This window comes from Gouania willdenowi, chromosome 17 (assembly GCF_900634775.1).
Source record: "Gouania willdenowi chromosome 17, fGouWil2.1, whole genome shotgun sequence".
Taxonomy (NCBI): domain Eukaryota; kingdom Metazoa; phylum Chordata; class Actinopteri; order Blenniiformes; family Gobiesocidae; genus Gouania; species Gouania willdenowi.
The window spans coordinates 13652553-13679717 of record NC_041060.1 but is presented as its reverse complement, the minus strand read 5'-3'; the positions used below and the strand labels follow the sequence as shown (position 1 = coordinate 13679717).

At 40.1% G+C, this 27165-nt stretch overlaps 1 protein-coding gene, 26 non-coding genes and 1 pseudogene across 27 annotated transcripts; 1 reads left to right on the top strand and 27 right to left on the bottom strand.

The window, feature by feature from the left end:
* Nucleotides 1–14: 14 nt before the first annotated feature.
* trnas-aga (transfer RNA serine (anticodon AGA)) lies at nt 15–96 on the bottom strand. The gene has a single exon. It is a non-coding gene; the product is annotated as a tRNA-Ser (tRNA).
* A 481-nt stretch (nt 97–577) lies between these two features.
* Nucleotides 578–659, bottom strand: trnas-aga (transfer RNA serine (anticodon AGA)). Its single transcript has one exon. It is a non-coding gene; the product is annotated as a tRNA-Ser (tRNA).
* Nucleotides 660–1091: 432 nt separating this feature from the next.
* On the bottom strand, nt 1092–1173 carry trnas-aga (transfer RNA serine (anticodon AGA)). The gene has a single exon. It is a non-coding gene; the product is annotated as a tRNA-Ser (tRNA).
* A 431-nt stretch (nt 1174–1604) lies between these two features.
* Nucleotides 1605–1686, bottom strand: trnas-aga (transfer RNA serine (anticodon AGA)). The gene has a single exon. It is a non-coding gene; the product is annotated as a tRNA-Ser (tRNA).
* Nucleotides 1687–2118: 432 nt separating this feature from the next.
* Nucleotides 2119–2200, bottom strand: trnas-aga (transfer RNA serine (anticodon AGA)). Its single transcript has one exon. It is a non-coding gene; the product is annotated as a tRNA-Ser (tRNA).
* A 433-nt stretch (nt 2201–2633) lies between these two features.
* trnas-aga (transfer RNA serine (anticodon AGA)) lies at nt 2634–2715 on the bottom strand. Its single transcript has one exon. It is a non-coding gene; the product is annotated as a tRNA-Ser (tRNA).
* A 433-nt stretch (nt 2716–3148) lies between these two features.
* Nucleotides 3149–3230, bottom strand: trnas-aga (transfer RNA serine (anticodon AGA)). Its single transcript has one exon. It is a non-coding gene; the product is annotated as a tRNA-Ser (tRNA).
* Nucleotides 3231–3726: 496 nt separating this feature from the next.
* trnas-aga (transfer RNA serine (anticodon AGA)) lies at nt 3727–3808 on the bottom strand. Its single transcript has one exon. It is a non-coding gene; the product is annotated as a tRNA-Ser (tRNA).
* A 468-nt stretch (nt 3809–4276) lies between these two features.
* Nucleotides 4277–4358, bottom strand: trnas-aga (transfer RNA serine (anticodon AGA)). Its single transcript has one exon. It is a non-coding gene; the product is annotated as a tRNA-Ser (tRNA).
* Nucleotides 4359–4790: 432 nt separating this feature from the next.
* Nucleotides 4791–4872, bottom strand: trnas-aga (transfer RNA serine (anticodon AGA)). Its single transcript has one exon. It is a non-coding gene; the product is annotated as a tRNA-Ser (tRNA).
* A 469-nt stretch (nt 4873–5341) lies between these two features.
* Nucleotides 5342–5423, bottom strand: trnas-aga (transfer RNA serine (anticodon AGA)). Its single transcript has one exon. It is a non-coding gene; the product is annotated as a tRNA-Ser (tRNA).
* A 427-nt stretch (nt 5424–5850) lies between these two features.
* On the bottom strand, nt 5851–5932 carry trnas-aga (transfer RNA serine (anticodon AGA)). Its single transcript has one exon. It is a non-coding gene; the product is annotated as a tRNA-Ser (tRNA).
* A 468-nt stretch (nt 5933–6400) lies between these two features.
* trnas-aga (transfer RNA serine (anticodon AGA)) lies at nt 6401–6482 on the bottom strand. The gene has a single exon. It is a non-coding gene; the product is annotated as a tRNA-Ser (tRNA).
* A 431-nt stretch (nt 6483–6913) lies between these two features.
* Nucleotides 6914–6995, bottom strand: trnas-aga (transfer RNA serine (anticodon AGA)). Its single transcript has one exon. It is a non-coding gene; the product is annotated as a tRNA-Ser (tRNA).
* Nucleotides 6996–7427: 432 nt separating this feature from the next.
* trnas-aga (transfer RNA serine (anticodon AGA)) lies at nt 7428–7509 on the bottom strand. Its single transcript has one exon. It is a non-coding gene; the product is annotated as a tRNA-Ser (tRNA).
* Nucleotides 7510–7941: 432 nt separating this feature from the next.
* On the bottom strand, nt 7942–8023 carry trnas-aga (transfer RNA serine (anticodon AGA)). The gene has a single exon. It is a non-coding gene; the product is annotated as a tRNA-Ser (tRNA).
* Nucleotides 8024–8491: 468 nt separating this feature from the next.
* On the bottom strand, nt 8492–8573 carry trnas-aga (transfer RNA serine (anticodon AGA)). Its single transcript has one exon. It is a non-coding gene; the product is annotated as a tRNA-Ser (tRNA).
* A 431-nt stretch (nt 8574–9004) lies between these two features.
* trnas-aga (transfer RNA serine (anticodon AGA)) lies at nt 9005–9086 on the bottom strand. Its single transcript has one exon. It is a non-coding gene; the product is annotated as a tRNA-Ser (tRNA).
* A 496-nt stretch (nt 9087–9582) lies between these two features.
* Nucleotides 9583–9664, bottom strand: trnas-aga (transfer RNA serine (anticodon AGA)). Its single transcript has one exon. It is a non-coding gene; the product is annotated as a tRNA-Ser (tRNA).
* Nucleotides 9665–10133: 469 nt separating this feature from the next.
* Nucleotides 10134–10215, bottom strand: trnas-aga (transfer RNA serine (anticodon AGA)). Its single transcript has one exon. It is a non-coding gene; the product is annotated as a tRNA-Ser (tRNA).
* Nucleotides 10216–10636: 421 nt separating this feature from the next.
* On the bottom strand, nt 10637–10718 carry trnas-aga (transfer RNA serine (anticodon AGA)). The gene has a single exon. It is a non-coding gene; the product is annotated as a tRNA-Ser (tRNA).
* Nucleotides 10719–11187: 469 nt separating this feature from the next.
* trnas-aga (transfer RNA serine (anticodon AGA)) lies at nt 11188–11269 on the bottom strand. The gene has a single exon. It is a non-coding gene; the product is annotated as a tRNA-Ser (tRNA).
* Nucleotides 11270–11701: 432 nt separating this feature from the next.
* Nucleotides 11702–11783, bottom strand: trnas-aga (transfer RNA serine (anticodon AGA)). The gene has a single exon. It is a non-coding gene; the product is annotated as a tRNA-Ser (tRNA).
* A 383-nt stretch (nt 11784–12166) lies between these two features.
* Nucleotides 12167–12248, bottom strand: trnas-aga (transfer RNA serine (anticodon AGA)). Its single transcript has one exon. It is a non-coding gene; the product is annotated as a tRNA-Ser (tRNA).
* Nucleotides 12249–12669: 421 nt separating this feature from the next.
* trnas-aga (transfer RNA serine (anticodon AGA)) lies at nt 12670–12751 on the bottom strand. The gene has a single exon. It is a non-coding gene; the product is annotated as a tRNA-Ser (tRNA).
* Nucleotides 12752–13185: 434 nt separating this feature from the next.
* Nucleotides 13186–13267, bottom strand: trnas-aga (transfer RNA serine (anticodon AGA)). The gene has a single exon. It is a non-coding gene; the product is annotated as a tRNA-Ser (tRNA).
* A 1989-nt stretch (nt 13268–15256) lies between these two features.
* fzr1b (fizzy/cell division cycle 20 related 1b) lies at nt 15257–27145 on the top strand. The gene is made up of 14 exons (XM_028472996.1): nt 15257–15460; nt 15773–15922; nt 17553–17654; nt 17757–17820; nt 18558–18685; nt 19721–19803; nt 19886–20069; nt 20806–20871; nt 21538–21640; nt 22271–22452; nt 23390–23623; nt 24444–24548; nt 25742–25834; nt 25915–27145. The coding sequence occupies exons 2-14, from the start codon at nt 15845–15847 to the stop codon at nt 25954–25956; spliced, it is 1464 nt and encodes a 487-aa protein (XP_028328797.1). The 5' UTR covers nt 15257–15460; nt 15773–15844; the 3' UTR covers nt 25957–27145.
* LOC114479903 (uncharacterized) lies at nt 21987–22104 on the bottom strand (annotated as a pseudogene).
* Nucleotides 27146–27165: the final 20 nt, after the last annotated feature.

The following is a 27165-nucleotide window of genomic DNA, read 5'->3' as shown; positions in this document are numbered from 1 at the left end:
CAATTTGAACCCATCGTTGTCGACAGGACTCGAACCTGCGCGGGGAAACCCCAGTGGATTTCTAGTCCACCGCCTTAACCACTCGGCCACGACAACCTCCCACTGCTTAAAAGGGCGAGAAAAAAAAGGCAAACGCCAAAAAACGAAGGTAAGGCTGTAAGGCTATAAGACTATAAGGCATGAAAACGGGCGAAAATTTTTTCAAACACCTCAAAACGGAGGTAAGGCTATGAAAACGTGTGAAAAAATTTCAAACGCCTCAAAACGGAGGTAAGGCATGAAAACGGGCGAAAATTTTTTCAAACGCCTCAAAACGGAGGTAAGGCATGAAAACGTGTGAAAAAATGTCAAACGCCTCAAAACTGAAGTAAGGCTATTAAGGCTAAAAAAAACATGTAAACATTTTTTGAAAAACAAAGTATTGAGTTAATAACTGGTTAATAACAGTCAGAAAGAGAAACTGAAGGTAGTTGTTTTGACTCCAGGACAAAATACCCAGCACAATGAAATTGTGTGAAGTGACAGCATCCAGACTGCTGGGTGCTTGAATGACAACACCAAGCAAATTTGAACCCATCGTTGTCGACAGGACTCGAAACTGCGCGGGGAAACCCCAGTGGATTTCTAGTCCACCGCCTTAACCACTCGGCGACGACAACCTCCCACTGCTTAAAAGGGCGAGAAAAAAAAGGCAAACGCCAAAAAATGAAGGTAAGGCTGTAAGGCTATAAGACTATAAGGCATGAAAACGGGCGAAAATTTTTTCAAACACCTCAAAACGGAGGTAAGACTATGAAAACGTGTGAAAAAATTTCAAACGCCTCAAAACGGAGGGTAAGGCATGAAAACGTGTGAAAAAATGTCAAACGCCTCAAAACTGAAGTAAGGCTATTAAGGCTAAAAAAAACATGTAAACATTTTTTGAAAAACAAAGTATTGAGTTAATAACTGGTTAATAACAGTCAGAAAGAGAAACTGAAGGTAGTTGTTTTGACTCCAGGACAAAATACCCAGCACAATGAAATTGTGTGAAGTGACAGCATCAGACTGCTGGGTGCTTGAATGACAACACCAAACAAATTTGAACCCATCGTTGTCGACAGGACTCGAACCTGCGCGGGGAAACCCCAGTGGATTTCTAGTCCACCGCCTTAACCACTCGGCCACGGCAACCTCCCACTGCTTTAAAGGGCGGGGAAAAAAAGGCAAACGCCAAAAAACGAAGGTAAGGCTGTAAGGCTATAAGACTATAAGGCATGAAAACGGGCGAAAATTTTTTCAAACACCTCAAAACGGAGGTAAGGCTATGAAAACGTGTGAAAAATTTCAAACGCCTCAAAACGGAGGTAAGGCATGAAAACGTGTGAAAAAATGTCAAACGCCTCAAAACTGAAGTAAGGCTATTAAGGCTAAAAAAAACATGTAAACATTTTTTGAAAAACAAAGTATTGAGTTAATAACTGGTTAATAACAGTCAGAAAGAGAAACTGAAGATAGTTGTTTTGACTCCAGGACAAAATACCCAGCACAATGAAATTGTGTGAAGTGACAGCATCCAGACTGCTGGGTGCTTGAATGACAACACCAAGCAAATTTGAACCCATCGTTGTCGACAGGACTCGAACCTGCGCGGGGAAACCCCAGTGAATTTCTAGTCCACCGCCTTAACCACTCGGCCACGACAACCTCCCACTGCTTAAAAGGGCGAGAAAAAAAAGGCAAACGCCAAAAAACGAAGGTAAGGCTGTAAGGCTATAAGACTATAAGGCATGAAAACGGGCGAAAATTTTTTCAAACACCTCAAAACGGAGGTAAGACTATGAAAACGTGTGAAAAAATTTCAAACGCCTCAAAACGGAGGTAAGGCATGAAAACGTGTGAAAAAATGTCAAACGCCTCAAAACTGAAGTAAGGCTATTAAGGCTAAAAAAAACATGTAAACATTTTTTGAAAAACAAAGTATTGAGTTAATAACTGGTTAATAACAGTCAGAAAGACAAACTGAAGATAATTGTTTTGACTCCAGGACAAAATACCCAGCACAATGAAATTGTGTGAAGTGACAGCATCCAGACTGCTGGGTGCTTGAATGACAACACCAAGCAAATTTGAACCCATCGTTGTCGACAGGACTCGAACCTGCGCGGGGAAACCCCAGTGGATTTCTAGTCCACCGCCTTAACCACTCGGCCACGACAACCTCCCACTGCTTAAAAGGGCGAGAAAAAAAAGGCAAACGCCAAAAAACGAAGGTAAGGCTGTAAGGCTATAAGACTATAAGGCATGAAAACGGGCGAAAAATTTTTCAAACACCTCAAAACGGAGGTAAGGCTATGAAAACGTGTGAAAAAATTTCAAACGCCTCAAAACGGAGGTAAGGCATGAAAACGTGTGAAAAAATGTCAAACGCCTCAAAACTGAAGTAAGGCTATTAAGGCTAAAAAAAACATGTAAACATTTTTTGAAAAACAAAGTATTGAGTTAATAACTGGTTAATAACAGTCAGAAAGAGAAACTGAAGATAGTTGTTTTGACTACCAGGACAAAATACCCAGCACAATGAAATTGTGTGAAGTGACAGCATCCAGACTGCTGGGTGCTTGAATGACAACACCTAGCAAATTTGAACCCATCGTTGTCGACAGGACTCGAAACTGCGCGGGGAAACCCCAGTGGATTTCTAGTCCACCGCCTTAACCACTCGGCGACGACAACCTCCCACTGCTTAAAAGGGCGAGAAAAAAAAGGCAAACGCCAAAAAAATGAAGGTAAGGCTGTAAGGCTATAAGACTATAAGGCATGAAAACGGGCGAAAATTTTTTCAAACACCTCAAAACGGAGGTAAGACTATGAAAACGTGTGAAAAAATTTCAAACGCCTCAAAACGGAGGTAAGGCATGAAAACGTGTGAAAAAATGTCAAACGCCTCAAAACTGAAGTAAGGCTATTAAGGCTAAAAAAAACATGTAAACATTTTTTGAAAAACAAAGTATTGAGTTAATAACTGGTTAATAACAGTCAGAAAGAGAAACTGAAGATAGTTGTTTTGACTCCAGGACAAAATACCCAGCACAATGGAATTGTGTGAAGTGACAGCATCCAGACTGCTGGGTGCTTGAATGACAACACCAAGCAAATTTGAACCCATCGTTGTCGACAGGACTCGAACCTGCGCGGGGAAACCCCAGTGGATTTCTAGTCCGCCGCCTTAACCACTCGGCCACGACAACCTCCCACTGCTTAAAAGGGCGAGAAAAAAAAGGCAAACGCCAAAAAACGAAGGTAAGGCTGTAAGGCTATAAGACTGTAAGGCTATAAGACTATAAGGCATGAAAACGGGCGAAAATTTTTTCAAACACCTCAAAACGGAGGTAAGGCTATGAAAACGTGTGAAAAAATTTCAAACGCCTCAAAACGGAGGTAAGGCATGAAAACGTGTGAAAAAATTTCAAACGCCTCAAAACGGAGGTAAGGCATGAAAACGTGTGAAAAAATGTCAAACGCCTCAAAACTGAAGTAAGGCTATTAAGGCTAAAAAAAACATGTAAACATTTTTTGAAAAACAAAGTATTGAGTTAATAACTGGTTAATAACAGTCAGAAAGAGAAACTGAAGGTAGTTGTTTTGACTCCAGGACAAAATACCCAGCACAATGAAATTGTGTGAAGTGACAGCATCCAGACTGCTGGGTGCTTGAATGACAACACCAAGCAAATTTGAACCCATCGTTGTCGACAGGACTCGAAACTGCGCGGGGAAACCCCAGTGGATTTCTAGTCCACCGCCTTAACCACTCGGCCACGACAACCTCCCACTGCTTAAAAGGGCGAGAAAAAAAAGGCAAACGCCAAAAAACGAAGGTAAGGCTGTAAGGCTATAAGACTATAGGCATGAAAACGGGCGAAAATTTTTTCAAACACCTCAAAACGGAGGTAAGACTATGAAAACGTGTGAAAAAATTTCAAACGCCTCAAAACGGAGGTAAGGCATGAAAACGTGTGAAAAAATTTCAAACGCCTCAAAACGGAGGTAAGGCATGAAAACGTGTGAAAAAATGTCAAACGCCTCAAAACTGAAGTAAGGCTATTAAGGCTAAAAAAAACATGTAAACATTTTTTGAAAAACAAAGTATTGAGTTAATAACAGTCAGAAAGAGAAACTGAAGGTAGTTGTTTTGACACCAGGACAAAATACCCAGCACAATGAAATTGTGTGAAGTGACAGCATCCAGACTGCTGGGTGCTTGAATGACAACACCTAGCAAATTTGAACCCATCGTTGTCGACAGGACTCGAAACTGCGCGGGGAAACCCCAGTGGATTTCTAGTCCACCGCCTTAACCACTCGGCCACGACAACCTCCCACTGCTTAAAAGGGCGAGAAAAAAAAGGCAAACGCCAAAAAACGAAGGTAAGGCTGTAAGGCTATAAGACTATAAGGCATGAAAACGGGCGAAAATTTTTTCAAACACCTCAAAACGGAGGTAAGACTATGAAAACGTGTGAAAAAATTTCAAACGCCTCAAAACGGAGGTAAGGCATGAAAACGTGTGAAAAAATGTCAAACGCCTCAAAACTGAAGTAAGGCTATTAAGGCTAAAAAAAACATGTAAACATTTTTTGAAAAACAAAGTATTGAGTTAATAACTGGTTAATAACAGTCAGAAAGAGAAACTGAAGATAGTTGTTTTGACTCCAGGACAAAATACCCAGCACAATGGAATTGTGTGAAGTGACAGCATCCAGACTGCTGGGTGCTTGAATGACAACACCAAGCAAATTTGAACCCATCGTTGTCGACAGGACTCGAACCTGCGCGGGGAAACCCCAGTGGATTTCTAGTCCACCGCCTTAACCACTCGGCCACGACAACCTCCCACTGCTTAAAAGGGCGAGAAAAAAAAGGCAAACGCCAAAAAACGAAGGTAAGGCTGTAAGGCTATAAGACTATAAGGCATGAAAACGGGCGAAAATTTTTTCAAACACCTCAAAACGGAGGTAAGACTATGAAAACGTGTGAAAAAATTTCAAACGCCTCAAAACGGAGGTAAGGCATGAAAACGTGTGAAAAAATTTCAAACGCCTCAAAACGGAGGTAAGGCATGAAAACGTGTGAAAAAATGTCAAACGCCTCAAAACTGAAGTAAGGCTATTAAGGCTAAAAAAAACATGTAAACATTTTTTGAAAAACAAAGTATTGAGTTAATAACAGTCAGAAAGAGAAACTGAAGGTAGTTGTTTTGACACCAGGACAAAATACCCAGCACAATGAAATTGTGTGAAGTGACAGCATCCAGACTGCTGGGTGCTTGAATGACAACACCTAGCAAATTTGAACCCATCGTTGTCGACAGGACTCGAAACTGCGCGGGGAAACCCCAGTGGATTTCTAGTCCACCGCCTTAACCACTCGGCGACGACAACCTCCCACTGCTTAAAAGGGCGAGAAAAAAAAGGCAAACGCCAAAAAATGAAGGTAAGGCTGTAAGGCTATAAGACTATAAGGCATGAAAACGGGCGAAAATTTTTTCAAACACCTCAAAACGGAGGTAAGACTATGAAAACGTGTGAAAAAATTTCAAACGCCTCAAAACGGAGGTAAGGCATGAAAACGTGTGAAAAAATGTCAAACGCCTCAAAACTGAAGTAAGGCTATTAAGGCTAAAAAAAACATGTAAACATTTTTTGAAAAACAAAGTATTGAGTTAATAACTGTAACAGTCAGAAAGAGAAACTGAAGATAATTGTTTTGACTCCAGGACAAAATACCCAGCACAATGGAATTGTGTGAAGTGACAGCATCCAGACTGCTGGGTGCTTGAATGACAACACCAAGCAAATTTGAACCCATCGTTGTCGACAGGACTCGAAACTGCGCGGGGAAACCCCAGTGGATTTCTAGTCCACCGCCTTAACCACTCGGCCACGACAACCTCCCACTGCTTAAAAGGGCGAGAAAAAAAAGGCAAACGCCAAAAAACGAAGGTAAGGCTGTAAGGCTATAAGACTATAGGCATGAAAACGGGCGAAAATTTTTTCAAACACCTCAAAACGGAGGTAAGACTATGAAAACGTGTGAAAAAATTTCAAACGCCTCAAAACGGAGGTAAGGCATGAAAACGTGTGAAAAAATTTCAAACGCCTCAAAACGGAGGTAAGGCATGAAAACGTGTGAAAAAATGTCAAACGCCTCAAAACTGAAGTAAGGCTATTAAGGCTAAAAAAAACATGTAAACATTTTTTGAAAAACAAAGTATTGAGTTAATAACAGTCAGAAAGAGAAACTGAAGGTAGTTGTTTTGACACCAGGACAAAATACCCAGCACAATGAAATTGTGTGAAGTGACAGCATCCAGACTGCTGGGTGCTTGAATGACAACACCAAGCAAATTTGAACCCATCGTTGTCGACAGGACTCGAAACTGCGCGGGGAAACCCCAGTGGATTTCTAGTCCACCGCCTTAACCACTCGGCCACGACAACCTCCCACTGCTTAAAAGGGCGAGAAAAAAAAGGCAAACGCCAAAAAATGAAGGTAAGGCTGTAAGGCTATAAGACTATAAGGCATGAAAACGGGCGAAAATTTTTCAAACACCTCAAAACGGAGGTAAGACTATGAAAACGTGTGAAAAAATTTCAAACGCCTCAAAACGGAGGTAAGGCATGAAAACGTGTGAAAAAATGTCAAACGCCTCAAAACTGAAGTAAGGCTATTAAGGCTAAAAAAAACATGTAAACATTTTTTGAAAAACAAAGTATTGAGTTAATAACTGGTTAATAACAGTCAGAAAGACAAACTGAAGATAATTGTTTTGACTCCAGGACAAAATACCCAGCACAATGGAATTGTGTGAAGTGACAGCATCCAGACTGCTGGGTGCTTGAATGACAACACCAAGCAAATTTGAACCCATCGTTGTCGACAGGACTCGAACCTGCGCGGGGAAACCCCAGTGGATTTCTAGTCCACCGCCTTAACCACTCGGCCACGACAACCTCCCACTGCTTAAAAGGGCGAGAAAAAAAAGGCAAACGCCAAAAAACGAAGGTAAGGCTGTAAGGCTATAAGACTATAAGGCATGAAAACGGGCGAAAATTTTTTCAAACACCTCAAAACGGAGGTAAGACTATGAAAACGTGTGAAAAAATTTCAAACGCCTCAAAACGGAGGTAAGGCATGAAAACGTGTGAAAAAATGTCAAACGCCTCAAAACTGAAGTAAGGCTATTAAGGCTAAAAAAAACATGTAAACATTTTTTGAAAAACAAAGTATTGAGTTAATAACTGGTTAATAACAGTCAGAAAGAGAAACTGAAGATAGTTGTTTTGACTCCAGGACAAAATACCCAGCACAATGAAATTGTGTGAAGTGACAGCATCCAGACTGCTGGGTGCTTGAATGACAACACCAAGCAAATTTGAACCCATCGTTGTCGACAGGACTCGAACCTGCGCGGGGAAACCCCAGTGGATTTCTAGTCCACCGCCTTAACCACTCGGCCACGACAACCTCCCACTGCTTAAAAGGGCGAGAAAAAAAAGGCAAACGCCAAAAAACGAAGGTAAGGCTGTAAGGCTATAAGACTATAAGGCATGAAAACGGGCGAAAATTTTTTCAAACACCTCAAAACGGAGGTAAGACTATGAAAACGTGTGAAAAAATTTCAAACGCCTCAAAACGGAGGTAAGGCATGAAAACGTGTGAAAAAATGTCAAACGCCTCAAAACTGAAGTAAGGCTATTAAGGCTAAAAAAAACATGTAAACATTTTTTGAAAAACAAAGTATTGAGTTAATAACTGGTTAATAACAGTCAGAAAGACAAACTGAAGATAATTGTTTTGACTCCAGGACAAAATACCCAGCACAATGGAATTGTGTGAAGTGACAGCATCCAGACTGCTGGGTGCTTGAATGACAACACCAAGCAAATTTGAACCCATCGTTGTCGACAGGACTCGAACCTGCGCGGGGAAACCCCAGTGGATTTCTAATCCACCGCCTTAACCACTCGGCCACGACAACCTCCCACTGCTTAAAAGGGCGAGAAAAAAAAGGCAAACGCCAAAAAACGAAGGTAAGGCTGTAAGGCTATAAGACTATAGGGCATGAAAACGGGCGAAAATTTTTTCAAACACCTCAAAACGGAGGTAAGACTATGAAAACGTGTGAAAAAATTTCAAACGCCTCAAAACGGAGGTAAGGCATGAAAACGTGTGAAAAAATTTCAAACGCCTCAAAACGGAGGTAAGGCATGAAAACGTGTGAAAAAATGTCAAACGCCTCAAAACTGAAGTAAGGCTATTAAGGCTAAAAAAAACATGTAAACATTTTTTGAAAAACAAAGTATTGAGTAATAACAGTCAGAAAGAGAAACTGAAGGTAGTTGTTTTGACACCAGGACAAAATACCCAGCACAATGAAATTGTGTGAAGTGACAGCATCCAGACTGCTGGGTGCTTGAATGACAACACCTAGCAAATTTGAACCCATCGTTGTCGACAGGACTCGAAACTGCGCGGGGAAACCCCAGTGGATTTCTAGTCCACCGCCTTAACCACTCGGCCACGACAACCTCCCACTGCTTAAAAGGGCGAGAAAAAAAGGCAAACGCCAAAAAACGAAGGTAAGGCTGTAAGGCTATAAGACTATAAGGCATGAAAACGGGCGAAAATTTTTTCAAACACCTCAAAACGGAGGTAAGGCTATGAAAACGTGTGAAAAAATTTCAAACGCCTCAAAACGGAGGTAAGGCATGAAAACGTGTGAAAAAATGTCAAACGCCTCAAAACTGAAGTAAGGCTATTAAGGCTAAAAAAAACATGTAAACATTTTTTGAAAAACAAAGTATTGAGTTAATAACTGGTTAATAACAGTCAGAAAGAGAAACTGAAGATAGTTGTTTTGACTCCAGGACAAAATACCCAGCACAATGGAATTGTGTGAAGTGACAGCATCCAGACTGCTGGGTGCTTGAATGACAACACCAAGCAAATTTGAACCCATCGTTGTCGACAGGACTCGAACCTGCGCGGGGAAACCCCAGTGGATTTCTAGTCCACCGCCTTAACCACTCGGCCACGACAACCTCCCACTGCTTAAAAGGGCGAGAAAAAAAAGGCAAACGCCAAAAAACGAAGGTAAGGCTGTAAGGCTATAAGACTGTAAGGCTATAAGACTATAAGGCATGAAAACGGGCGAAAATTTTTTCAAACACCTCAAAACGGAGGTAAGGCTATGAAAACGTGTGAAAAAATTTCAAACGCCTCAAAACGGAGGTAAGGCATGAAAACGTGTGAAAAAATTTCAAACGCCTCAAAACGGAGGTAAGGCATGAAAACGTGTGAAAAAATGTCAAACGCCTCAAAACTGAAGTAAGGCTATTAAGGCTAAAAAAAACATGTAAACATTTTTTGAAAAACAAAGTATTGAGTTAATAACTGGTTAATAACAGTCAGAAAGAGAAACTGAAGGTAGTTGTTTTGACTCCAGGACAAAATACCCAGCACAATGAAATTGTGTGAAGTGACAGCATCCAGACTGCTGGGTGCTTGAATGACAACACCAAGCAAATTTGAACCCATCGTTGTCGACAGGACTCGAAACTGCGCGGGGAAACCCCAGTGGATTTCTAGTCCACCACCTTAACCACTCGGCCACGACAACCTCCCACTGCTTAAAAGGGCGAGAAAAAAAAGGCAAACGCCAAAAAACGAAGGTAAGGCTGTAAGGCTATAAGACTATAGGGCATGAAAACGGGCGAAAATTTTTTCAAACACCTCAAAACGGAGGTAAGACTATGAAAACGTGTGAAAAAATTTCAAACGCCTCAAAACGGAGGTAAGGCATGAAAACGTGTGAAAAAATTTCAAACGCCTCAAAACGGAGGTAAGGCATGAAAACGTGTGAAAAAATGTCAAACGCCTCAAAACTGAAGTAAGGCTATTAAGGCTAAAAAAAACATGTAAACATTTTTTGAAAAACAAAGTATTGAGTTAATAACAGTCAGAAAGAGAAACTGAAGGTAGTTGTTTTGACACCAGGACAAAATACCCAGCACAATGAAATTGTGTGAAGTGACAGCATCCAGACTGCTGGGTGCTTGAATGACAACACCTAGCAAATTTGAACCCATCGTTGTCGACAGGACTCGAAACTGCGCGGGGAAACCCCAGTGGATTTCTAGTCCACCGCCTTAACCACTCGGCCACGACAACCTCCCACTGCTTAAAAGGGCGAGAAAAAAAAGGCAAACGCCAAAAAATGAAGGTAAGGCTGTAAGGCTATAAGACTATAAGGCATGAAAACGGGCGAAAATTTTTTCAAACACCTCAAAACGGTGGTAAGACTATGAAAACGTGTGAAAAAATTTCAAACGCCTCAAAACGGAGGTAAGGCATGAAAACGTGTGAAAAAATGTCAAACGCCTCAAAACTGAAGTAAGGCTATTAAGGCTAAAAAAAACATGTAAACATTTTTTGAAAAACAAAGTATTGAGTTAATAACAGTCAGAAAGAGAAACTGAAGATAGTTGTTTTGACTCCAGGACAAAATACCCAGCACAATGGAATTGTGTGAAGTGACAGCATCCAGACTGCTGGGTGCTTGAATGACAACACCAAGCAAATTTGAACCCATCGTTGTCGACAGGACTCGAAACTGCGCGGGGAAACCCCAGTGGATTTCTAGTCCACCACCTTAACCACTCGGCCACGACAACCTCCCACTGCTTAAAAGGGCGAGAAAAAAAAGGCAAACGCCAAAAAACGAAGGTAAGGCTGTAAGGCTATAAGACTATAGGGCATGAAAACGGGCGAAAATTTTTTCAAACACCTCAAAACGGAGGTAAGACTATGAAAACGTGTGAAAAAATTTCAAACGCCTCAAAACGGAGGTAAGGCATGAAAACGTGTGAAAAAATTTCAAACGCCTCAAAACGGAGGTAAGGCATGAAAACGTGTGAAAAAATGTCAAACGCCTCAAAACTGAAGTAAGGCTATTAAGGCTAAAAAAAACATGTAAACATTTTTTGAAAAACAAAGTATTGAGTTAATAACAGTCAGAAAGAGAAACTGAAGGTAGTTGTTTTGACACCAGGACAAAATACCCAGCACAATGAAATTGTGTGAAGTGACAGCATCCAGACTGCTGGGTGCTTGAATGACAACACCTAGCAAATTTGAACCCATCGTTGTCGACAGGACTCGAAACTGCGCGGGGAAACCCCAGTGGATTTCTAGTCCACCGCCTTAACCACTCGGCCACGACAACCTCCCACTGCTTAAAAGGGCGAGAAAAAAAAGGCAAACGCCAAAAAATGAAGGTAAGGCTGTAAGGCTATAAGACTATAAGGCATGAAAACGGGCGAAAATTTTTTCAAACACCTCAAAACGGTGGTAAGACTATGAAAACGTGTGAAAAAATTTCAAACGCCTCAAAACGGAGGTAAGGCATGAAAACGTGTGAAAAAATGTCAAACGCCTCAAAACTGAAGTAAGGCTATTAAGGCTAAAAAAAACATGTAAACATTTTTTGAAAAACAAAGTATTGAGTTAATAACTGGTTAATAACAGTCAGAAAGACAAACTGAAGATAATTGTTTTGACTCCAGGACAAAATACCCAGCACAATGGAATTGTGTGAAGTGACAGCATCCAGACTGCTGGGTGCTTGAATGACAACACCAAGCAAATTTGAACCCATCGTTGTCGACAGGACTCGAACCTGCGCGGGGAAACCCCAGTGGATTTCTAGTCCACCGCCTTAACCACTCGGCCACGACAACCTCCCACTGCTTAAAAGGGCGAGAAAAAAAAGGCAAACGCCAAAAAACGAAGGTAAGGCTGTAAGGCTATAAGACTATAAGGCATGAAAACGGGCGAAAATTTTTTCAAACACCTCAAAACGGAAGTAAGGCTATGAAAACGTGTGAAAAAATTTCAAACGCCTCAAAACTGAAGTAAGGCTATTAGGCTAAAAAAAACGTGTAAACATTTTTTGAAAAACAACGTATTGAGTTAATAACTGGTTAATAACAGTCAGAAAGAGAAACTGAAGATAATTGTTTTGACTCCAGGACAAAATACCCAGCACAATGAAATTGTGTGAAGTGACAGCATCCAGACTACTGGGTGCTTGAATGACAACACCAAGCAAATTTGAACCCATCGTTGTCGACAGGACTCGAACCTGCGCGGGGAAACCCCAGTGAATTTCTAGTCCACCGCCTTAACCACTCGGCCACGACAACCTCCCACTGCTTAAAAGGGTGAGAAAAAAAAGGGAAACGCCAAAAAACGAAGGTAAGGCTGTAAGGCTATAAGACTATAAGGCATGAAAACGGGCGAAAATTTTTTCAAACACCTCAAAACGGAGGTAAGGCTATGAAAACGTGTGAAAAAATTTCAAACGCCTCAAAACGGAGGTAAGGCATGAAAACGTGTGAAAAAATGTCAAACGCCTCAAAACTGAAGTAAGGCTATTAAGGCTAAAAAAAACATGTAAACATTTTTTGAAAAACAAAGTATTGAGTTAATAACAGTCAGAAAGAGAAACTGAAGATAGTTGTTTTGACTCCAGGACAAAATACCCAGCACAATGGAATTGTGTGAAGTGACAGCATCCAGACTGCTGGGTGCTTGAATGACAACACCAAGCAAATTTGAACCCATCGTTGTCGACAGGAGACGAACCTGCGCGGGGAAACCCCAGTGAATTTCTAGTCCTCCGCCTTAACCACTCGGCGACGACAACCTCCCACTGCTTAAAAGGGCGAGAAAAAAAAGGCAAACGCCAAAAAACGAAGGTAAGGCTATAAGGCTAAAAGACTATAAGGCATGAAAACGGGCGAAAATTTTCAAACACCTCAAAACGGAGGTAAGGCAAGGCATGAAAACGTGTGAAAAAATTTCAAACGCCTCAAAACGGAGGTAAGGCATGAAAACGTGAAAAAATGTCAAACGCCTCAAAGCAGAAATAAGGCTATTAAGGCTAAAAAAGAATGTGCAAACATTTTTTGAAAACCAAAATATTGAGGTAAGGCACTGGTTAATAACAGTCAGAAAGACAAACTGAAGATAATTGTTTTGACTCCAGGACAAAATAACTAGCACAAGAAAATTGTGTGAAGTTACAGCATCCAGACTACTGGGTGCTTGAATGACAACACCAAGCATATTTGAACCCGTCGTTGTCGACAGGACTCCAACCTGCGCGGGGAAACCCCAGTGGATTTCTAGTCCACCACCTTAACCACTCGGCCACGACAACCTCCCACTGCTTAAAAGGGCGAGAAAAAAAAGGCAAACGCCAAAAAACAAAGGTAAGGCTGTAAGGCTATAAGACTATAAGGCATGAAAACGGGCGAAAAATTTCAAACACCTCAAAACAGAGGTAAGGCAAGGCATGAAAACGTGTGAAAAAATTTCAAACGCCTCAAAACTGAAGTAAGGCTATTTAGGCTAAAAAAAACATGCAATCATTTTTTGAAAAACAAAGTATTGAGTTAATAACTGGTTAATAACAGTCAGAAAGAGAAACTGAAGACAATTGTTTTGACTCCAGGACAAAATACCCAGCACAATGAAATTGTGTGAAGTGACAGCATCCAGACTACTGGGTGCTTGAAAGATGATACCAAGCAAATTTAAACCCATTGTTGTCGACAGGACTCGAACCTGCGCGGGGAAACCCCAGTGGATTTCTAGTGGATTTTCAAACACCTCATAACGGAGGTAAGGCTAAGGCAGAAAAAAAAAAAAAAATCAGGCAAAACATTTTTAAACTCCTCAAAACGGAAGTAAGGCTATAGTAGGGCATAAAAAAGGGTGAAGAAATTTCAGACACCTCAAAACGGAGGTAAGGCTATCTAAGTAAGGCATGAAAAAGGGCAAAAAAATATCAAACACCTCATAACAAAGGTAAGATAGAAAAAAAGAAAAACGGGAGAAAATTTTTCAAACACCTAAGGCATAAAAAAGAGCGAAAAAATTTCAAACTCCTCAAAACGGAGGTAAGGCCTTAGCCCAGTGCTTAAAATTGTGAAAAAAAAATTCAAAAGCTGACGTCACCTTAACCACTCGGCCACAACAATTTCCCACTGCTTAGGCGCCAGCAAAGTTCCCTTATTTTCAAATCCAAAACTTGACAGGTATGTTTCTGAGTTGTTATCACGTGGGGCAATATGATATTTTTTTGAAAACAAAACCAACAAAAATAATTGCTTTTTGAAAAATAACCATGCTTTTATTTGACTTTGACTTTGGATATGCTTACTCTAGGTATTGCTTTTTTCAACTCAATGGGAAAATGAAAAAATAAAAGCCAACCATAGCATTCTGTTGTGTAGTAGATCAGTGATTCCCAACCAGGGGTACGCGGTACGTGAGCACATTGCAGGGGGTACGTGGAAAAATTACGAATTTATTTCCAAGATAATAAAAAATGTTCTCAGTCATTTCATAAGTCTGTCAATAAAATGGTACGTGTGCGCTATGACTTGTTTTTAAAATTGAAGCTCCTTTGTAGTAAAAGTTATACATAACACAGGCAGGTTAATAATTTGTTTTGTATTTATTAATTTATATTATCATATCAAACATAATGTACGACGCCAAAACAGCATTGAATGCCGGTTAGTTTCTCAGTTTTAGAGCTCATAAATGTAGCTAGAGCCTGAAAAAAAATTTTAATATTATTATTATTAACTGAATTCATTGGTGTTATTTTATTTTCAAAAGAATTGTACATTTGACAAACCTTTAATTTAATACAGATGCCTTTGTGGAAAATAAATTAAGTTCGAATTGTGGTAGAGCTCATCCCTTAATTTTTAAGTTTATACATGAGATGTTTACTGTATGCAAGGGAACGATGGCAAAATTTATTACCAAAAATAAACGTGAGGGATGAAAGTAACTAGTAACTTTTATTTTGAGTACTATTTAATTGAGCTACTTTTTACTTGTACTTGAGTATTTTATGTATGACTTACTTGTACTTGAGTACAATTTCAATCAGGTAAATTTGAGATGGGTATATCAGTTCAAGTAAAGTGTTACCATTTCTTCTCAAATTTTATCTTTTTCAGATTAGTGTGATATTAAAAGCAGCAGATGAACGATTTAGTAGTACAACACTGACACCCTGTGGTCATAAGTAGAATCACAGTAACATCCACCTTGTAGTGAGTGTGGTTTACCAGGGGATGTCGCTGTTAAGCTGTTGTTGACGGAACACAGCAGCAGAAGTCAACCCAAGAATTCTTTTTTTTTTTTTTTTTGCTACAGCTGATTCAGTCGCCATCTTTGTCACGAACATAAACAACACCGGGGGACTCGCGTTGACGTTTGGAAACACCGCTGCTGTTTGGAGCGAGGCGACGACGGTGTGTCCCGCTGCGACGCCGACCGTTTGAGATGGAGAGGCCGGTTGAAGTGATCACCTGAGCCGCCGTGTCCGTCGGTAAGCCGACAGCTGCGGTGATGACTGACATTAAAGGGCTGTGTGTGTGTGTGTGTGTGTGTGAGAGAGCTGTGGAGGGATGCCATGACAACGGTGTCGCTCCGATGAGGTTTGCTGATAAACCTTCTTAATAATTACCCGCATTTATGCTATTAATGAATAGTAATAGAATTGATTTACAGCCACACTCACACTGACTTTTATACGGGGCTAACCAGGCCTGTATAAACCTGTCAATTTAAGCTGCTCATGAGCATCTTACACACTGATTTATTTATTGAATCTGATTCCAACAACGCCCTGTTGTAACAGAGAGATGAGGGAGCTCTATGGGTCTGTGGAGGTTTAAAGAGAGAGGCCTCGGTGCTGGTCCACCCTGGAGACATGGACCAAGAATACGAGAGACGACTGCTGAGGCAAATCAACCACCAGAACCTTCCCTCGGAGGCCCGGCTGACCAAGGTGAGCCACCCCCAGGAGGATGTGGGCACAGTCCTGCTGAACCCCTGGCTGAAAAAACGAGTAAATTAATGACAGAAAACCAAACAAGACCATTTCTAATGCATTTCAACGAGTGATGGTTAGATGAAGCCAATGTCATGTTTTTATTTTATTTATTTGTTTATTTATTTATTTTTTGTGCAATTATAGCTCTTGGGAATGACTATAAATTACTAAAAAAAAAAAAAAGTGAATAATGTATATCTATATAGACAAACACGTCTATAATAAAACATGTTTGAATGTATTACCTGTGTGTGAATCCCCCCCCCCCCCCCCCAAAAAAAAAAGTTCTCAGGATAGCCCGTCCAGTCTTTCAGCTCTCTTCTATGCCAGTGGTTCTCGAACTTTTTTGGTTCAAGTACCCCCTTTCTCTTTTTTCTAAATCGAAGTACTGTACCACCTTTGTTCGACTACAACATTTTGCCTAGAATACTATGAAAAAACATCTATAGAGCATAATGATGGAATAACTGAGTGACAAGTACAACACACTTTTTAAAGAATCTTTTTTTGATAATTAATGAAATAAAACAGTGTTTAATGGCTCATGAATATATTTTTTCATTTCATTTTCGGTCATCTCCTGCCCTGTATTTTCAGGTCACGTTTTAATAAAGGTAATTTCCATCATCATTATTATGATTATCATTTTCAACTAAAAATAAACATTATTAAACCCCATATTTTTAATGCTTTGATTTGTTAATTTTCCACTCTCTTTCTCTCAAGTCACCTGTAGTGCTATTACGTACCCCTATTTTTGAACCACCGCTCTAGGCCACTGTTTCTCAAATGGGGTACACGATGGCACTACATGGGGTACTTGAGAGAGAGAGTGGGAAATTAACAAATGAAAGCATTTTTAAAAAAAGTGTTTTTTTTTTATAATGAATATTTTAGTTAAAAATGACAATCATAATAATGATGATGGAAGTTTGATCTTGATTAGTACATGAACTGAAAATACAAGGGTCAGTCTTGGTCCTATGCCAGGTGGATGATGACCGGAAATGATAAAAACTATAGAAATAACTGTTCAGAAGACACTAAATAGCTAGATGCTGTTTCATTCCACTTATTTACAAAATGAGATTCTTTAAAACGTGTTATCACTCATTTATTCCATCATAGTACTGTATAATTGTTTTTATTATAGAATTCTGAGCAAAATGTTGTAGTCGGACAAAGGGGGTACTTGGATTCAGAAATTACAGTAGAGGGGGGGTTGTTAAGCAAAAAAGTTTGAGAACCACTGCTGTAGGCCACTGTTCTCTCAAACAAATCATGGCAATTTCAAAACCCTTGTTGAGCTAGGAAGAGGTAACTGAATGTATGTGTAACTTGGACAATGGTGAACAGAACAGGGGAGGGATTTTATTCAGGATTAACAAGGGCTGAATTGTGAGACGTATGATAAAGCACTCTTTCATTTCATGAACCCGTCCATATTCATGCTCTCTCCTCATTCTCCGAAATCTTCAAACTCTCCCTCTAAACTCCATAAACTATATCTAAACTGTCTTTGTAGCCTATGAACATCTCCTGACATCACTATTTTTTTAAAAATCAATTCTCTTTCATGTTGTAGTGTATAAGTGCTACCTACAGCCCCGTCAGTGTCAAGTCAGGCGATCGCTTCATTCCAACCAGGGCTGGAAGCAACTGGAGCATCAACTTCCATTACGCCAATGTGAGGGCTTCATTTGCTCAGATCAGATCAATCAAATCAATATCTCTATTGTTACATAGCAACCAGGTCTGCAGCTAAAGCAACATGTTCTTCATCTTTTAGGAGAACTGCCGCTCTCCAAGTCAGAACCACAAAGCAAAAGACACCACCTCAGATTCAAGTAAAGGTCAGATGACTTTTCATAATTTACCTGATCACTCACTGTACTGCTTTGTACTCACACTCCAATGGTAACAAAGCTCACCGACAAGATGCATCAGGGTTCAGGGTTTTGCCAAATTCAGCTCTGAAGGGTAATCTTTTTGATCAGGGAATCCTAGTGTTGTACTCAAGACCACAATATCTGAAACCAAGACTTGCCTGAGACCAAAATGCGTTGAGGCCAAGGCGACACCAAGATGTTTGAGAGTCTAGACCCAGTCAAGACCGAGATAAGATAAAAACCGTGGACTGATGTTTAAGTTTTTGCAGATGTCTGACAACTAAGACATTCAAAAAGATTTTCAAGGAGGCAGAACTATTGGTAAGCTAGTCCAATTCCAACATTAATTAATTGAAAACAGCTCCAAATGCTTCCTATTATTATTATTATTATTATTATTACATCAATGAAGTTGAAAAAGAGCAGATCAGCGCTGGTCTCGACTGTTGTTGATGGAAAATCCAAAGTCTGGCCAGTCCAAGGCAAGACCAAGACCGTGAAAATGTGATCACAAGACCAAGACCGGTCTTGGGTACTACAATACTATACGATTCCTTTGTGGTGGGTGTTTACACCGTAACAACAGTGAACTCACTTGTTCAAAAATAAATAAAGCCTGTATTCACTAGCTTACACCTGAGCCACAGCCACCTGTTTCCCCTCATTCGTCTTCTTTCTCCTTCCCCCTCCTCTTCCTCCAGATGCCGTAACATACGCTGCCTTGTTAAGGAATGAGCTGCTTGGGTCAGGGATTGAAACGGTGCAAGATCCTCACACAGACGAGCGGCGCCATGCTGTCCCGTCGCAAGACTCTCACAGCCTTTTTAAGGTAGAGCCATGAGGAAATTAAAACATGCAGGGCAAAGACTTTACAGGTAGCCTAAATGGGAAGATCTGGTGATGGATGTTAACAATTAGCTTCATATGAACACTTTGAAAATCTCTTAGGAGTTTCATATTGTACTTATAGGGTACATACATGTAGTGAAAATATATTTAACGAAAAATGTGTTTAATGTATTACACACATTGAAAATACTTTTTACAACGATTTTATACCTTCGGGTATAAACTATGGAGAGTTGCCATTTTGGACAGGATATGCCGCACTTTTGTTAATTCCTGTTAGCTGTTGCTTGGCAACAGTGTTCTTTGGTCTACAATTTCTGAACAATGGCGGTTTAAAGCCAAGCAACAAGAGAAGAACCCCAAAAAACATTTACTTTGCGTCTCTAAGCCAAATAACGACACTCAGAGTTAGCCAGACGTTTGCTCCATAATAACGGTACGGGATACTCTCCTAAAATGTTTGCGTTCGGACGAACTTTGGTGATGTGCGAGGACTACTTCAATGAGAGGGATCTGCGGGCTAAGCTAATGGGCACAAAGCCAAAGTTATATCTGAAATCAGATGCGGTTGCGACAGGATTTCTTCGCAGAAATTCTCAATGCAGCTTGTAAACGTACTTGTTCAGAGCACAGCTACGTTTCTGCTTACAGGGAATACTATGGGCAGCTGTCATGGCACTAACCGCACCCCCACCAAATTGTTCCCTCTTATTTCCTTGTGGCTAAATAATGAGCGATCAGGAGGACTTACCTGTTTGCTAGGACGCCGTAGGGTGCAGAAAGTGCGTCATATCCTGTCCAAAATGGCAGCTCTCCGTAGTTTATGCCAAAAGATATAAAATCCTTCTAAAAATTCCTTTTAATGTGTTTTTAAATAAAAAGGTGCACATTTTTTTCATTGGTAATGCATTAAACACATTTTTTTTGCTATACTAATTTTTACTCCAGGTACCCTTTAACCCAATGATAGTCATCTGTTTGCCCTGACTCTTGCTCCCGTGTGTTTTCTCTGCAGTATGCTGTCCACACTAAGAGAGTGCCTTTCCATAGCGATAACGAAGTCTCCCCATACTCCCTCTCTCCACTTAGTAACAAAAGGTACTATTCTGTCTGACTCGGGGCTCACTAAACAGAGTGTTGTTAGCGTTTGTGTTTTCTTATATTCTCCATTACTCCACAGTCACAAGCTGCTTCGCTCCCCTCGCAAACCTGCCCGGAAAATCTCAAAGATTCCCTTCAAAGTGCTGGACGCTCCGGAGCTGCAGGATGACTTCTACCTCAACCTGGTCGACTGGTCGGCAGGCAACCTGCTAAGTGTAGGACTGGGAGCCTGCGTCTACTTATGGAGTGCCTGCACCAGTCAGGTCAGCTGGACAGTTGGGAGGACATGATTAATATTAATACAGATTAATATCAACCATAGTTAAGCTCTGTCACTAGTGCTAAAGTTTAGAGTACATGTACTCTATTTTGGTTTACTTGTAGTGAGTTAGTAGACCTTAGTAGTGAAGCAGAATGTGTCACTAGTAAGACTAAATAAATAAAATACTTTTTGTTTTACTAGCAAAGGTTTTTAGTACACAAGTAGTTGTTCTAGACATTACTCTTATACTACTGATGCTAAATCTTGTCGTTTTAGACAATTTTATTTTATTAGTTGTACTTGTAAAGCTTTAAGTTTTTGCTAGTAAAATATTTCAAGTCCACTAGTCTCTAAGTCTCTCACAAAATCGTGTTTACTAGTACTACTAGTACACTAAAAAACCTTTACTAGCAGTACTAGTAGACTGTTTTTAATCTACTAGTTTTACTAGTAAGCCAAAAGATTCATTAGTCCTACTAGTAGACCTAATAAAAAATGAAGTTGGAGGGATTTCTTCGCTAGTAAAGTCTACTTGGTACTAGTAAACCAAAATTAAGCATTAGTGAGTAGAGCTTAACTATAGTTAATATCACTAATATCAAATTCATGCTCAAACAACTTTCCATAGACAAGAATGTATGACAGGAATTGTTGTTTGCTTCGTATTTCTGGTTTCAGATTGCTGGATCAAGAGTAATCTGTTGATTGTGTGTGCGTGTGTGTGTGTGTTTTTAAAGGTGACTCGATTATGTGACCTGTCAGTGGACGGAGACTCTGTTACTTCAGTCTGTTGGAATGAGAGGGTGGGCCTTACTTTTGATGATTTACATCCAACATTTGGTCTTTATTATATGAGGTTGTATGTTTAATGTTTTCTTAAACATTTACCTAAACCAGTGGTTCACAAACTGTGGGGAGGGACATCATGACAGGTGGGGCGTGTAAACATTGAGCGTGAAAAATAATTTCTACATATTAATACTACTTGTCTAAAATATCATTGCGCATTTCATGTAATTTTTTTGTGAGTTTTGAAAAATAGTCACGTTTTTTACCTTTTTTAATGAAGGTTATATTTATTTTACCCATTTTGTTGAAATCTTTTAGCGTTTAGGGTGGGATGGGGGGTGAAAAAGTTTCAGAACCACTACCGAAGACTATTATTATCTTTTTAAAAAGAAAAAATCCAGAATTTTTTTGTGAGGTCATCTTTTAGGATTTTATTATGTAAATATTTGCATCATTAAAATTAAAAAGATACAAATATCCAAGATTATAGCCAAAGCCAAACATCATCTTCTCATATCAATTCTCCTGTAGGCCAATATTATCTAGTTACACATAGAGTGAATGAACTGAAGAAAATGTTTAAAAAAATTTAACTTTTCTCAACATTTGGATTATTCTTTGATTTTATTGTTGTTGTTTTTTACATTGAACATTTATTTTGTTTGCTTTTGATCTTTAAGGGCAGTCTTGTTGCTGTTGGAACCCACAAAGGATATGTTCAGATATGGGATGCATCGGGGGGAAGGAAGTTGACCAGTTTGGAAGGTCATTCAGCTCGAGTAGGTAAGTCACAGCTGAGACTTTAATCAACTTAACCCCATTCTGTTTTGCCATTTTATTAATAATAATAATAATGCATCAATTTTATATAGCGCTTTATCATAGACACTCAAAGTCACTTTACAGAATTAAGGCATTACTCTTTCACTCCACACTTAGTGGTGGTAAGCAACTATTGTAGCCACAGCTGCCCTGGGGCAGACTGACGGAAGCGAGGCTGCCATAGTGCCCCATCGGCCCCTCCGACCACCACCAACACTCACTCACACACTGCATTCATACTAGGCAATGTAGGTGAAGTGCCTTGCCCAAGGACACAATGACAGATACCACTGGGGTGACTGCCACCCCACTGTGGCACCTGAAATTCTCTGTGGTCTCCCATCCAACTACTAACCAGGCCCAGACGTGCTTAGCTTCCGAGATCTAACGGGATCGGGCAATGACAGGCCGGTGTGACCACAGCAGTTGACATTGATTTGCTAATCCAGAGCAACAGGCACTTCTGTTGTAGATTTCCAGTTCAAACTCACCCCAGAGTGGGGATGGTATGCTGGTATTTAAAAACACCACGTGTTTTGAAGAGCTGTGATGTAATGTGACACGTGGTCCTTCCTTCTTTGTGTGCACAAGGTGCACTGGCATGGAACGGGGAGCAGCTGTCGTCTGGCAGTCGTGATAGAGTGATCCTGCAGCGCGACGTCAGAACGCCGCCTTCGGCTGAGAGGAGGCTTCAAGGTCACAGACAAGAAGTGTGTGGCCTCAAATGGTCACCTGATCACCAGCACCTCGCGTCGGGAGGCAATGACAACAAGGTGACGCAATAGTTGACCAGCTAAAAGAAATGAAAACATATTATGGTTACAAAACTTAAAGCAGCGATTCTCCACTGGTGGGTCGCGGGCCTGTACTGGGTGGGTCGCAGAAAGCTGGCCAAAAAAAAAAAAAAAAATAATAGTTCATGTCTGTCATGTTGGACTTGTCTTTTATTTTGAAAGGAACTTTTTTTTAACAGGCATGCTATGAAAAGCATTTGCACAGCAAAATATTTAGATTTATGTTTGAAAAAAGATTATATATGTGTGTTTTCAACAGTTTTCTGTTGGTTGAATTCAAAAAAATAAAAAAAAAGTGGGTCGCGATTTGATGACCGAGGCAAAATGTGGGTCCCAGGGTGAGACGAGTTGAGAACCCCTGACTTAAAGAGTTACTCAAAACCAATCAATTTGGATGTGAAGTAGTGTTGTTGATGGATTCTTGTTCAACTCTTGACATTTCAGTCAAAGTATTTGAATTTGGTGTATTTTGTTGTAAACAAATGTAGGAGTGACTGTACGATATGTGTTGAAACCCAGCTATTACAATCAAATGTTTTCTGTTGGCTGAGAATGGTTGTTTGTGACGTTTTGGTGACTTCTTACATCACAAACCACCACGTGGTGTCACTATGGAGTCTGATTTTGAGATTCTGCCCTATGCTCCTTTAATTTATTTTTGCTACATTACTCCCATTTCTCCATCAAATTTCAATGCATTTTCTGCACGTTTTCCACTTCCAAGACATTTTTGGTCTTTCCACTACTTTTTACATTTAATTTCACATACTGTATGTTGAGTTATTGCCACTTTTCACCATATGTCATGCATGTTTTTGCCAATGTAACCACATTCACAATTTGTCATGCTCATTATTTGCCAGTTTAAACTAATTGTTCCTACTTTTTAAATTACATTTATCTGTCTCCCTGCCAGTTGTTAGTATGGAACAGTTCCAGCCTTCTCCCAATGCAGCAGTACAGTGACCATTTGGCAGCAGTGAAAGCCATTGCGTGGTCGCCCCACCAGCACGGGCTGCTGGTGTCGGGCGGCGGCACGGCCGACCGGTGCCTGCGCTTCTGGAACACGCTGACGGGTCAGGCACTGCAGAGCACAGACACGGGTTCCCAGGTGTGTAACCTGGCTTGGTCCAAACACGCCAACGAGCTGGTGAGTACGTCAATGTCATAGTCACGGTTGCTGGCGTGACATTTTGTTTGATTCTCTGGTTATTTTTAATCAGTTATGTATTTGAAGCTGTAGACATGAATGCACTAAAGATGGACAACTTTTGTTTTTAATAATTCTTGCCTGAACTAATGCTAACATTAGGTCAAAGTCCATTACTTGTGTTTTTAGTGTGGTTTTCAGAGGCATTTTTTTCATGGTTAATGGTGAGCTACTATCCAGGGTTGGAATATGGCTTCTTAGGCCGATTAAAATGCAATAAAGTACACTGAACAAAAATAAAAACGCAACACTTTTGTTTTTGCTCCCATTTTTCATGAGCTGAACTCAAAGTTCTAAAACATTTCCTGTGAGGTAGGCTGGATTATCTCTGCAAAGGAGAAGTGCTCACTAACACAGATTTAGACAGATTTGTGAACAATATTTGAGAGAAATAAGTATTTTGTGTATATGGAAAATGTTTTAGATATATTTCAGTGTAATATACAGTACAATGCCAGAAAAGAGGTTTGACTCACTCAACTCACTATCTTAGACATTTCTAACAATTACTGTAGATGGCTGTTGTAAAGAAAAGTAATAGGTTGATATTTAACAATGACCTTTTTTTTTCTTTTCTTTTTTGGTAGTCCTTAAAGCTGCTTAAGACATTTTTTTTTAAATCAGATAAAGACTTTGTGCAGGCCTCATATCAATAACTCAAAGATCATTTGCTAAAAAAAAAACCAAAAAACTAATGTGTTGACAGGTATATTGTTATGTTGTCTTTCTTGAACTCCAGTTGGTGTGTGTTTGTTTCCAGGTCAGCACCCACGGCTACTCTCAGAACCAGATCCTTGTGTGGAAATATCCATCACTGACACAAGTGGCCAAGCTAACAGGACATTCCTACAGAGTTTTATATCTGGTATGGAAACAAACTGGATTAGCTTAGCTGTGCTCACTCAGCGGTGATATAGGCAAAAAAAAGACAAATAGAAAGTGATGGAAAAATAACCATGCTTTACTTGACTTTAACTCTGGAAATAAGGTGCCAATTATGAGACTATGGCTAATTTAAAAAAATACATACAATATATTGATAATTTTGTCAACTAATAAAAATGTAACTATAATGTTCACAAGATGGAATCCAATCAGAACTAAGAATCCAATTTACATATTGATCGCATAAACACGTGAAAGTCACTTTCACTACAACCAAAGTACATCAAAATATGGTGTTAAACTTAACTGTATCAGACGCCCCCACTCACGATACTACTTGCTTCCTTGATAATACATCTTGTGATGTTTTAATATCGCAAAAATTTGTTGCGCAATTTATCATCCCACCTTTTTTAAATGATTCAAAAGATTTACATTGGTTGAAAAAAAAAAATCTGGAATGACATTTTGCCTCTAGATAACTGCAACCAATGGTGAACTGGGACAAAAATTTGGCTCTGGTATTTTCTGTCCAGACCAGTCCACTACATTATCGACGACACCATGTAGAAGCCTTTATTAAGTCAGTGATTCTCAACATGTGGCTCTTCATGTCTTAATTATTATTCCCCCAGAAATCCTTTTAACCCCTTTTTACCTTTGACACTTTAGCTACCTTTTGCCAATAAATATAATTTTTTTCCCTTCTTTAATTTGTTTTGGCCACTTTTCACAAAAATAAATAAATAAATAAATACTTTTGCCAAATAACTACTACTTGTTTACCTTTTCCCCTACATTTTGCCCTCTATCACTATTGTTTGCCACCCACACCTTTTTCTTTATTTGCCCATTTTTGGGTACTCTTGGCTGCTTTTAGTCACTTTTCACTCTTCTTGCAATGTTTGGCCACCTTTGGACGATGTTTTACCACCTGTTACCATGTCTGCCTCCACTCGCTCGTTAAAAAAAAAAAAACGTAGTGGACCGGTGCGGCCCTCTTCGGGTGGACGGCCCACCGGGGCGATGCCCGGTATGCCAGATGGCCAGTCCACCCCTGACTACTGCTCTAGTCTTAAAGATCCCACCTCTGGTAGCTCAGTGTTTTTTTCTTGAAATGCAGCATTTCCTCCAGGTTCTCATCTCTCTGGTCTCCTCCCTCTTCCCACTCAGGCTGTGTCGCCTGATGGAGAGGCCATCGTCACCGGAGCTGGAGATGAGACGCTACGTTTCTGGAACGTCTTCAGCAAAACTCGCTGCACGAAGGTACATCAAAAAGAAGGGGCTTTTCTTCCTTGTTCTTTTACGATGTATTCTGAAGTGATTTTTTTTTTTCCTCTTCCCAGGAGTCAAAGTCGGTGCTGAATCTCTTTACAAGGATACGATAGTGAAGCGACTCCGAGGTCAGGACAGCTTCCTGGAGGAGACCGCTGGTTAAAATGCACAAAACCGTCCAACTAGACTCAACACGGGCTGCTTTCTGACTGCCACGGTTCCAGTTTTGGTTCATACAGCTCTGAATCTTTGATAGAGGACCTCGGCCTACGTCACACTTAAGTAGGCTGGCATTGGAAGGTCCTACACTAGACAAAAGATGGGGCTGTAGAAACAACATAAAATTGGCGAATCATGTATTTACATTAGTGTTTATAAGTGAACACCCTGGCAAAGGTTTTTAAATTTTTACTCTGAACCTAATTGCATTTTTCTCAAATTATCAAGAAGCACTCTTTTCAGAGATACATCATGGTTTAGTCGGAATGCTGTTTAAAAAACACAATTGTCCTGTCCGTTTACTCATTGTAGAAAATCTGCCAGTATGTGTGTAAATCTGTAGGCTGATCTGAAAGCTCATCAGCATTAAGCTACCTGTGTCTCAGGTTCTCAACAGACGGTCTGAAGCTGCCCACAGTCTCCACTGAAGCAGCACATCTCAAACTCCCTTTATCCCTCCGAGGAGGCAGCACTTATTCCTACGACTGCTTCCCTCACAGTGAACTGAACAAACAACCCACAAGAAGAAGAAACACATCAAGCAGTTCTTATGTTCTCTTTTCTTTTGTGAAAGTGTTTTTTTTTATGATATATTCACAAACATGTACTACAGTTATGAGCTACACGATACAATGTAACGGTTTTTAGAAACTCTGTAACAGAGAGAGGAACAAAGCTCGGGTGGGGTCTATATTTTGATAATGCGAGGTAAATCTACCGCACTATAGCAATAGAGGGACAATAAAAACAGAGTCTCTGGTGCCGCTGTGTTGACTAATCTGTTTTCGGTGGATGGAGACATACACAGAGTTGGGGGGGGGAGTGTTACGGGCATTGCCCCACCCCTAGTGGTAAAAAGTTTTCATTACAGTTTCATAAAATAGATACTAACATGTTACTGTTAGTTTCATGTCACAGATGTTAGTTCTACCTCAGCTGTGTAGTATAAGTTTTCAGTAAAATGGCCTTGAACTTTTGAGAGACTTTACGTTAGTTCTTCTTCTGTTGGCAATTTTTCAAGAGAAAGTGGCCCCCGGCTTGTTTATCATGAATTTACAACATTAAATGACGTGTCAACGCAAATTTTTGTAGTCAGCATAATC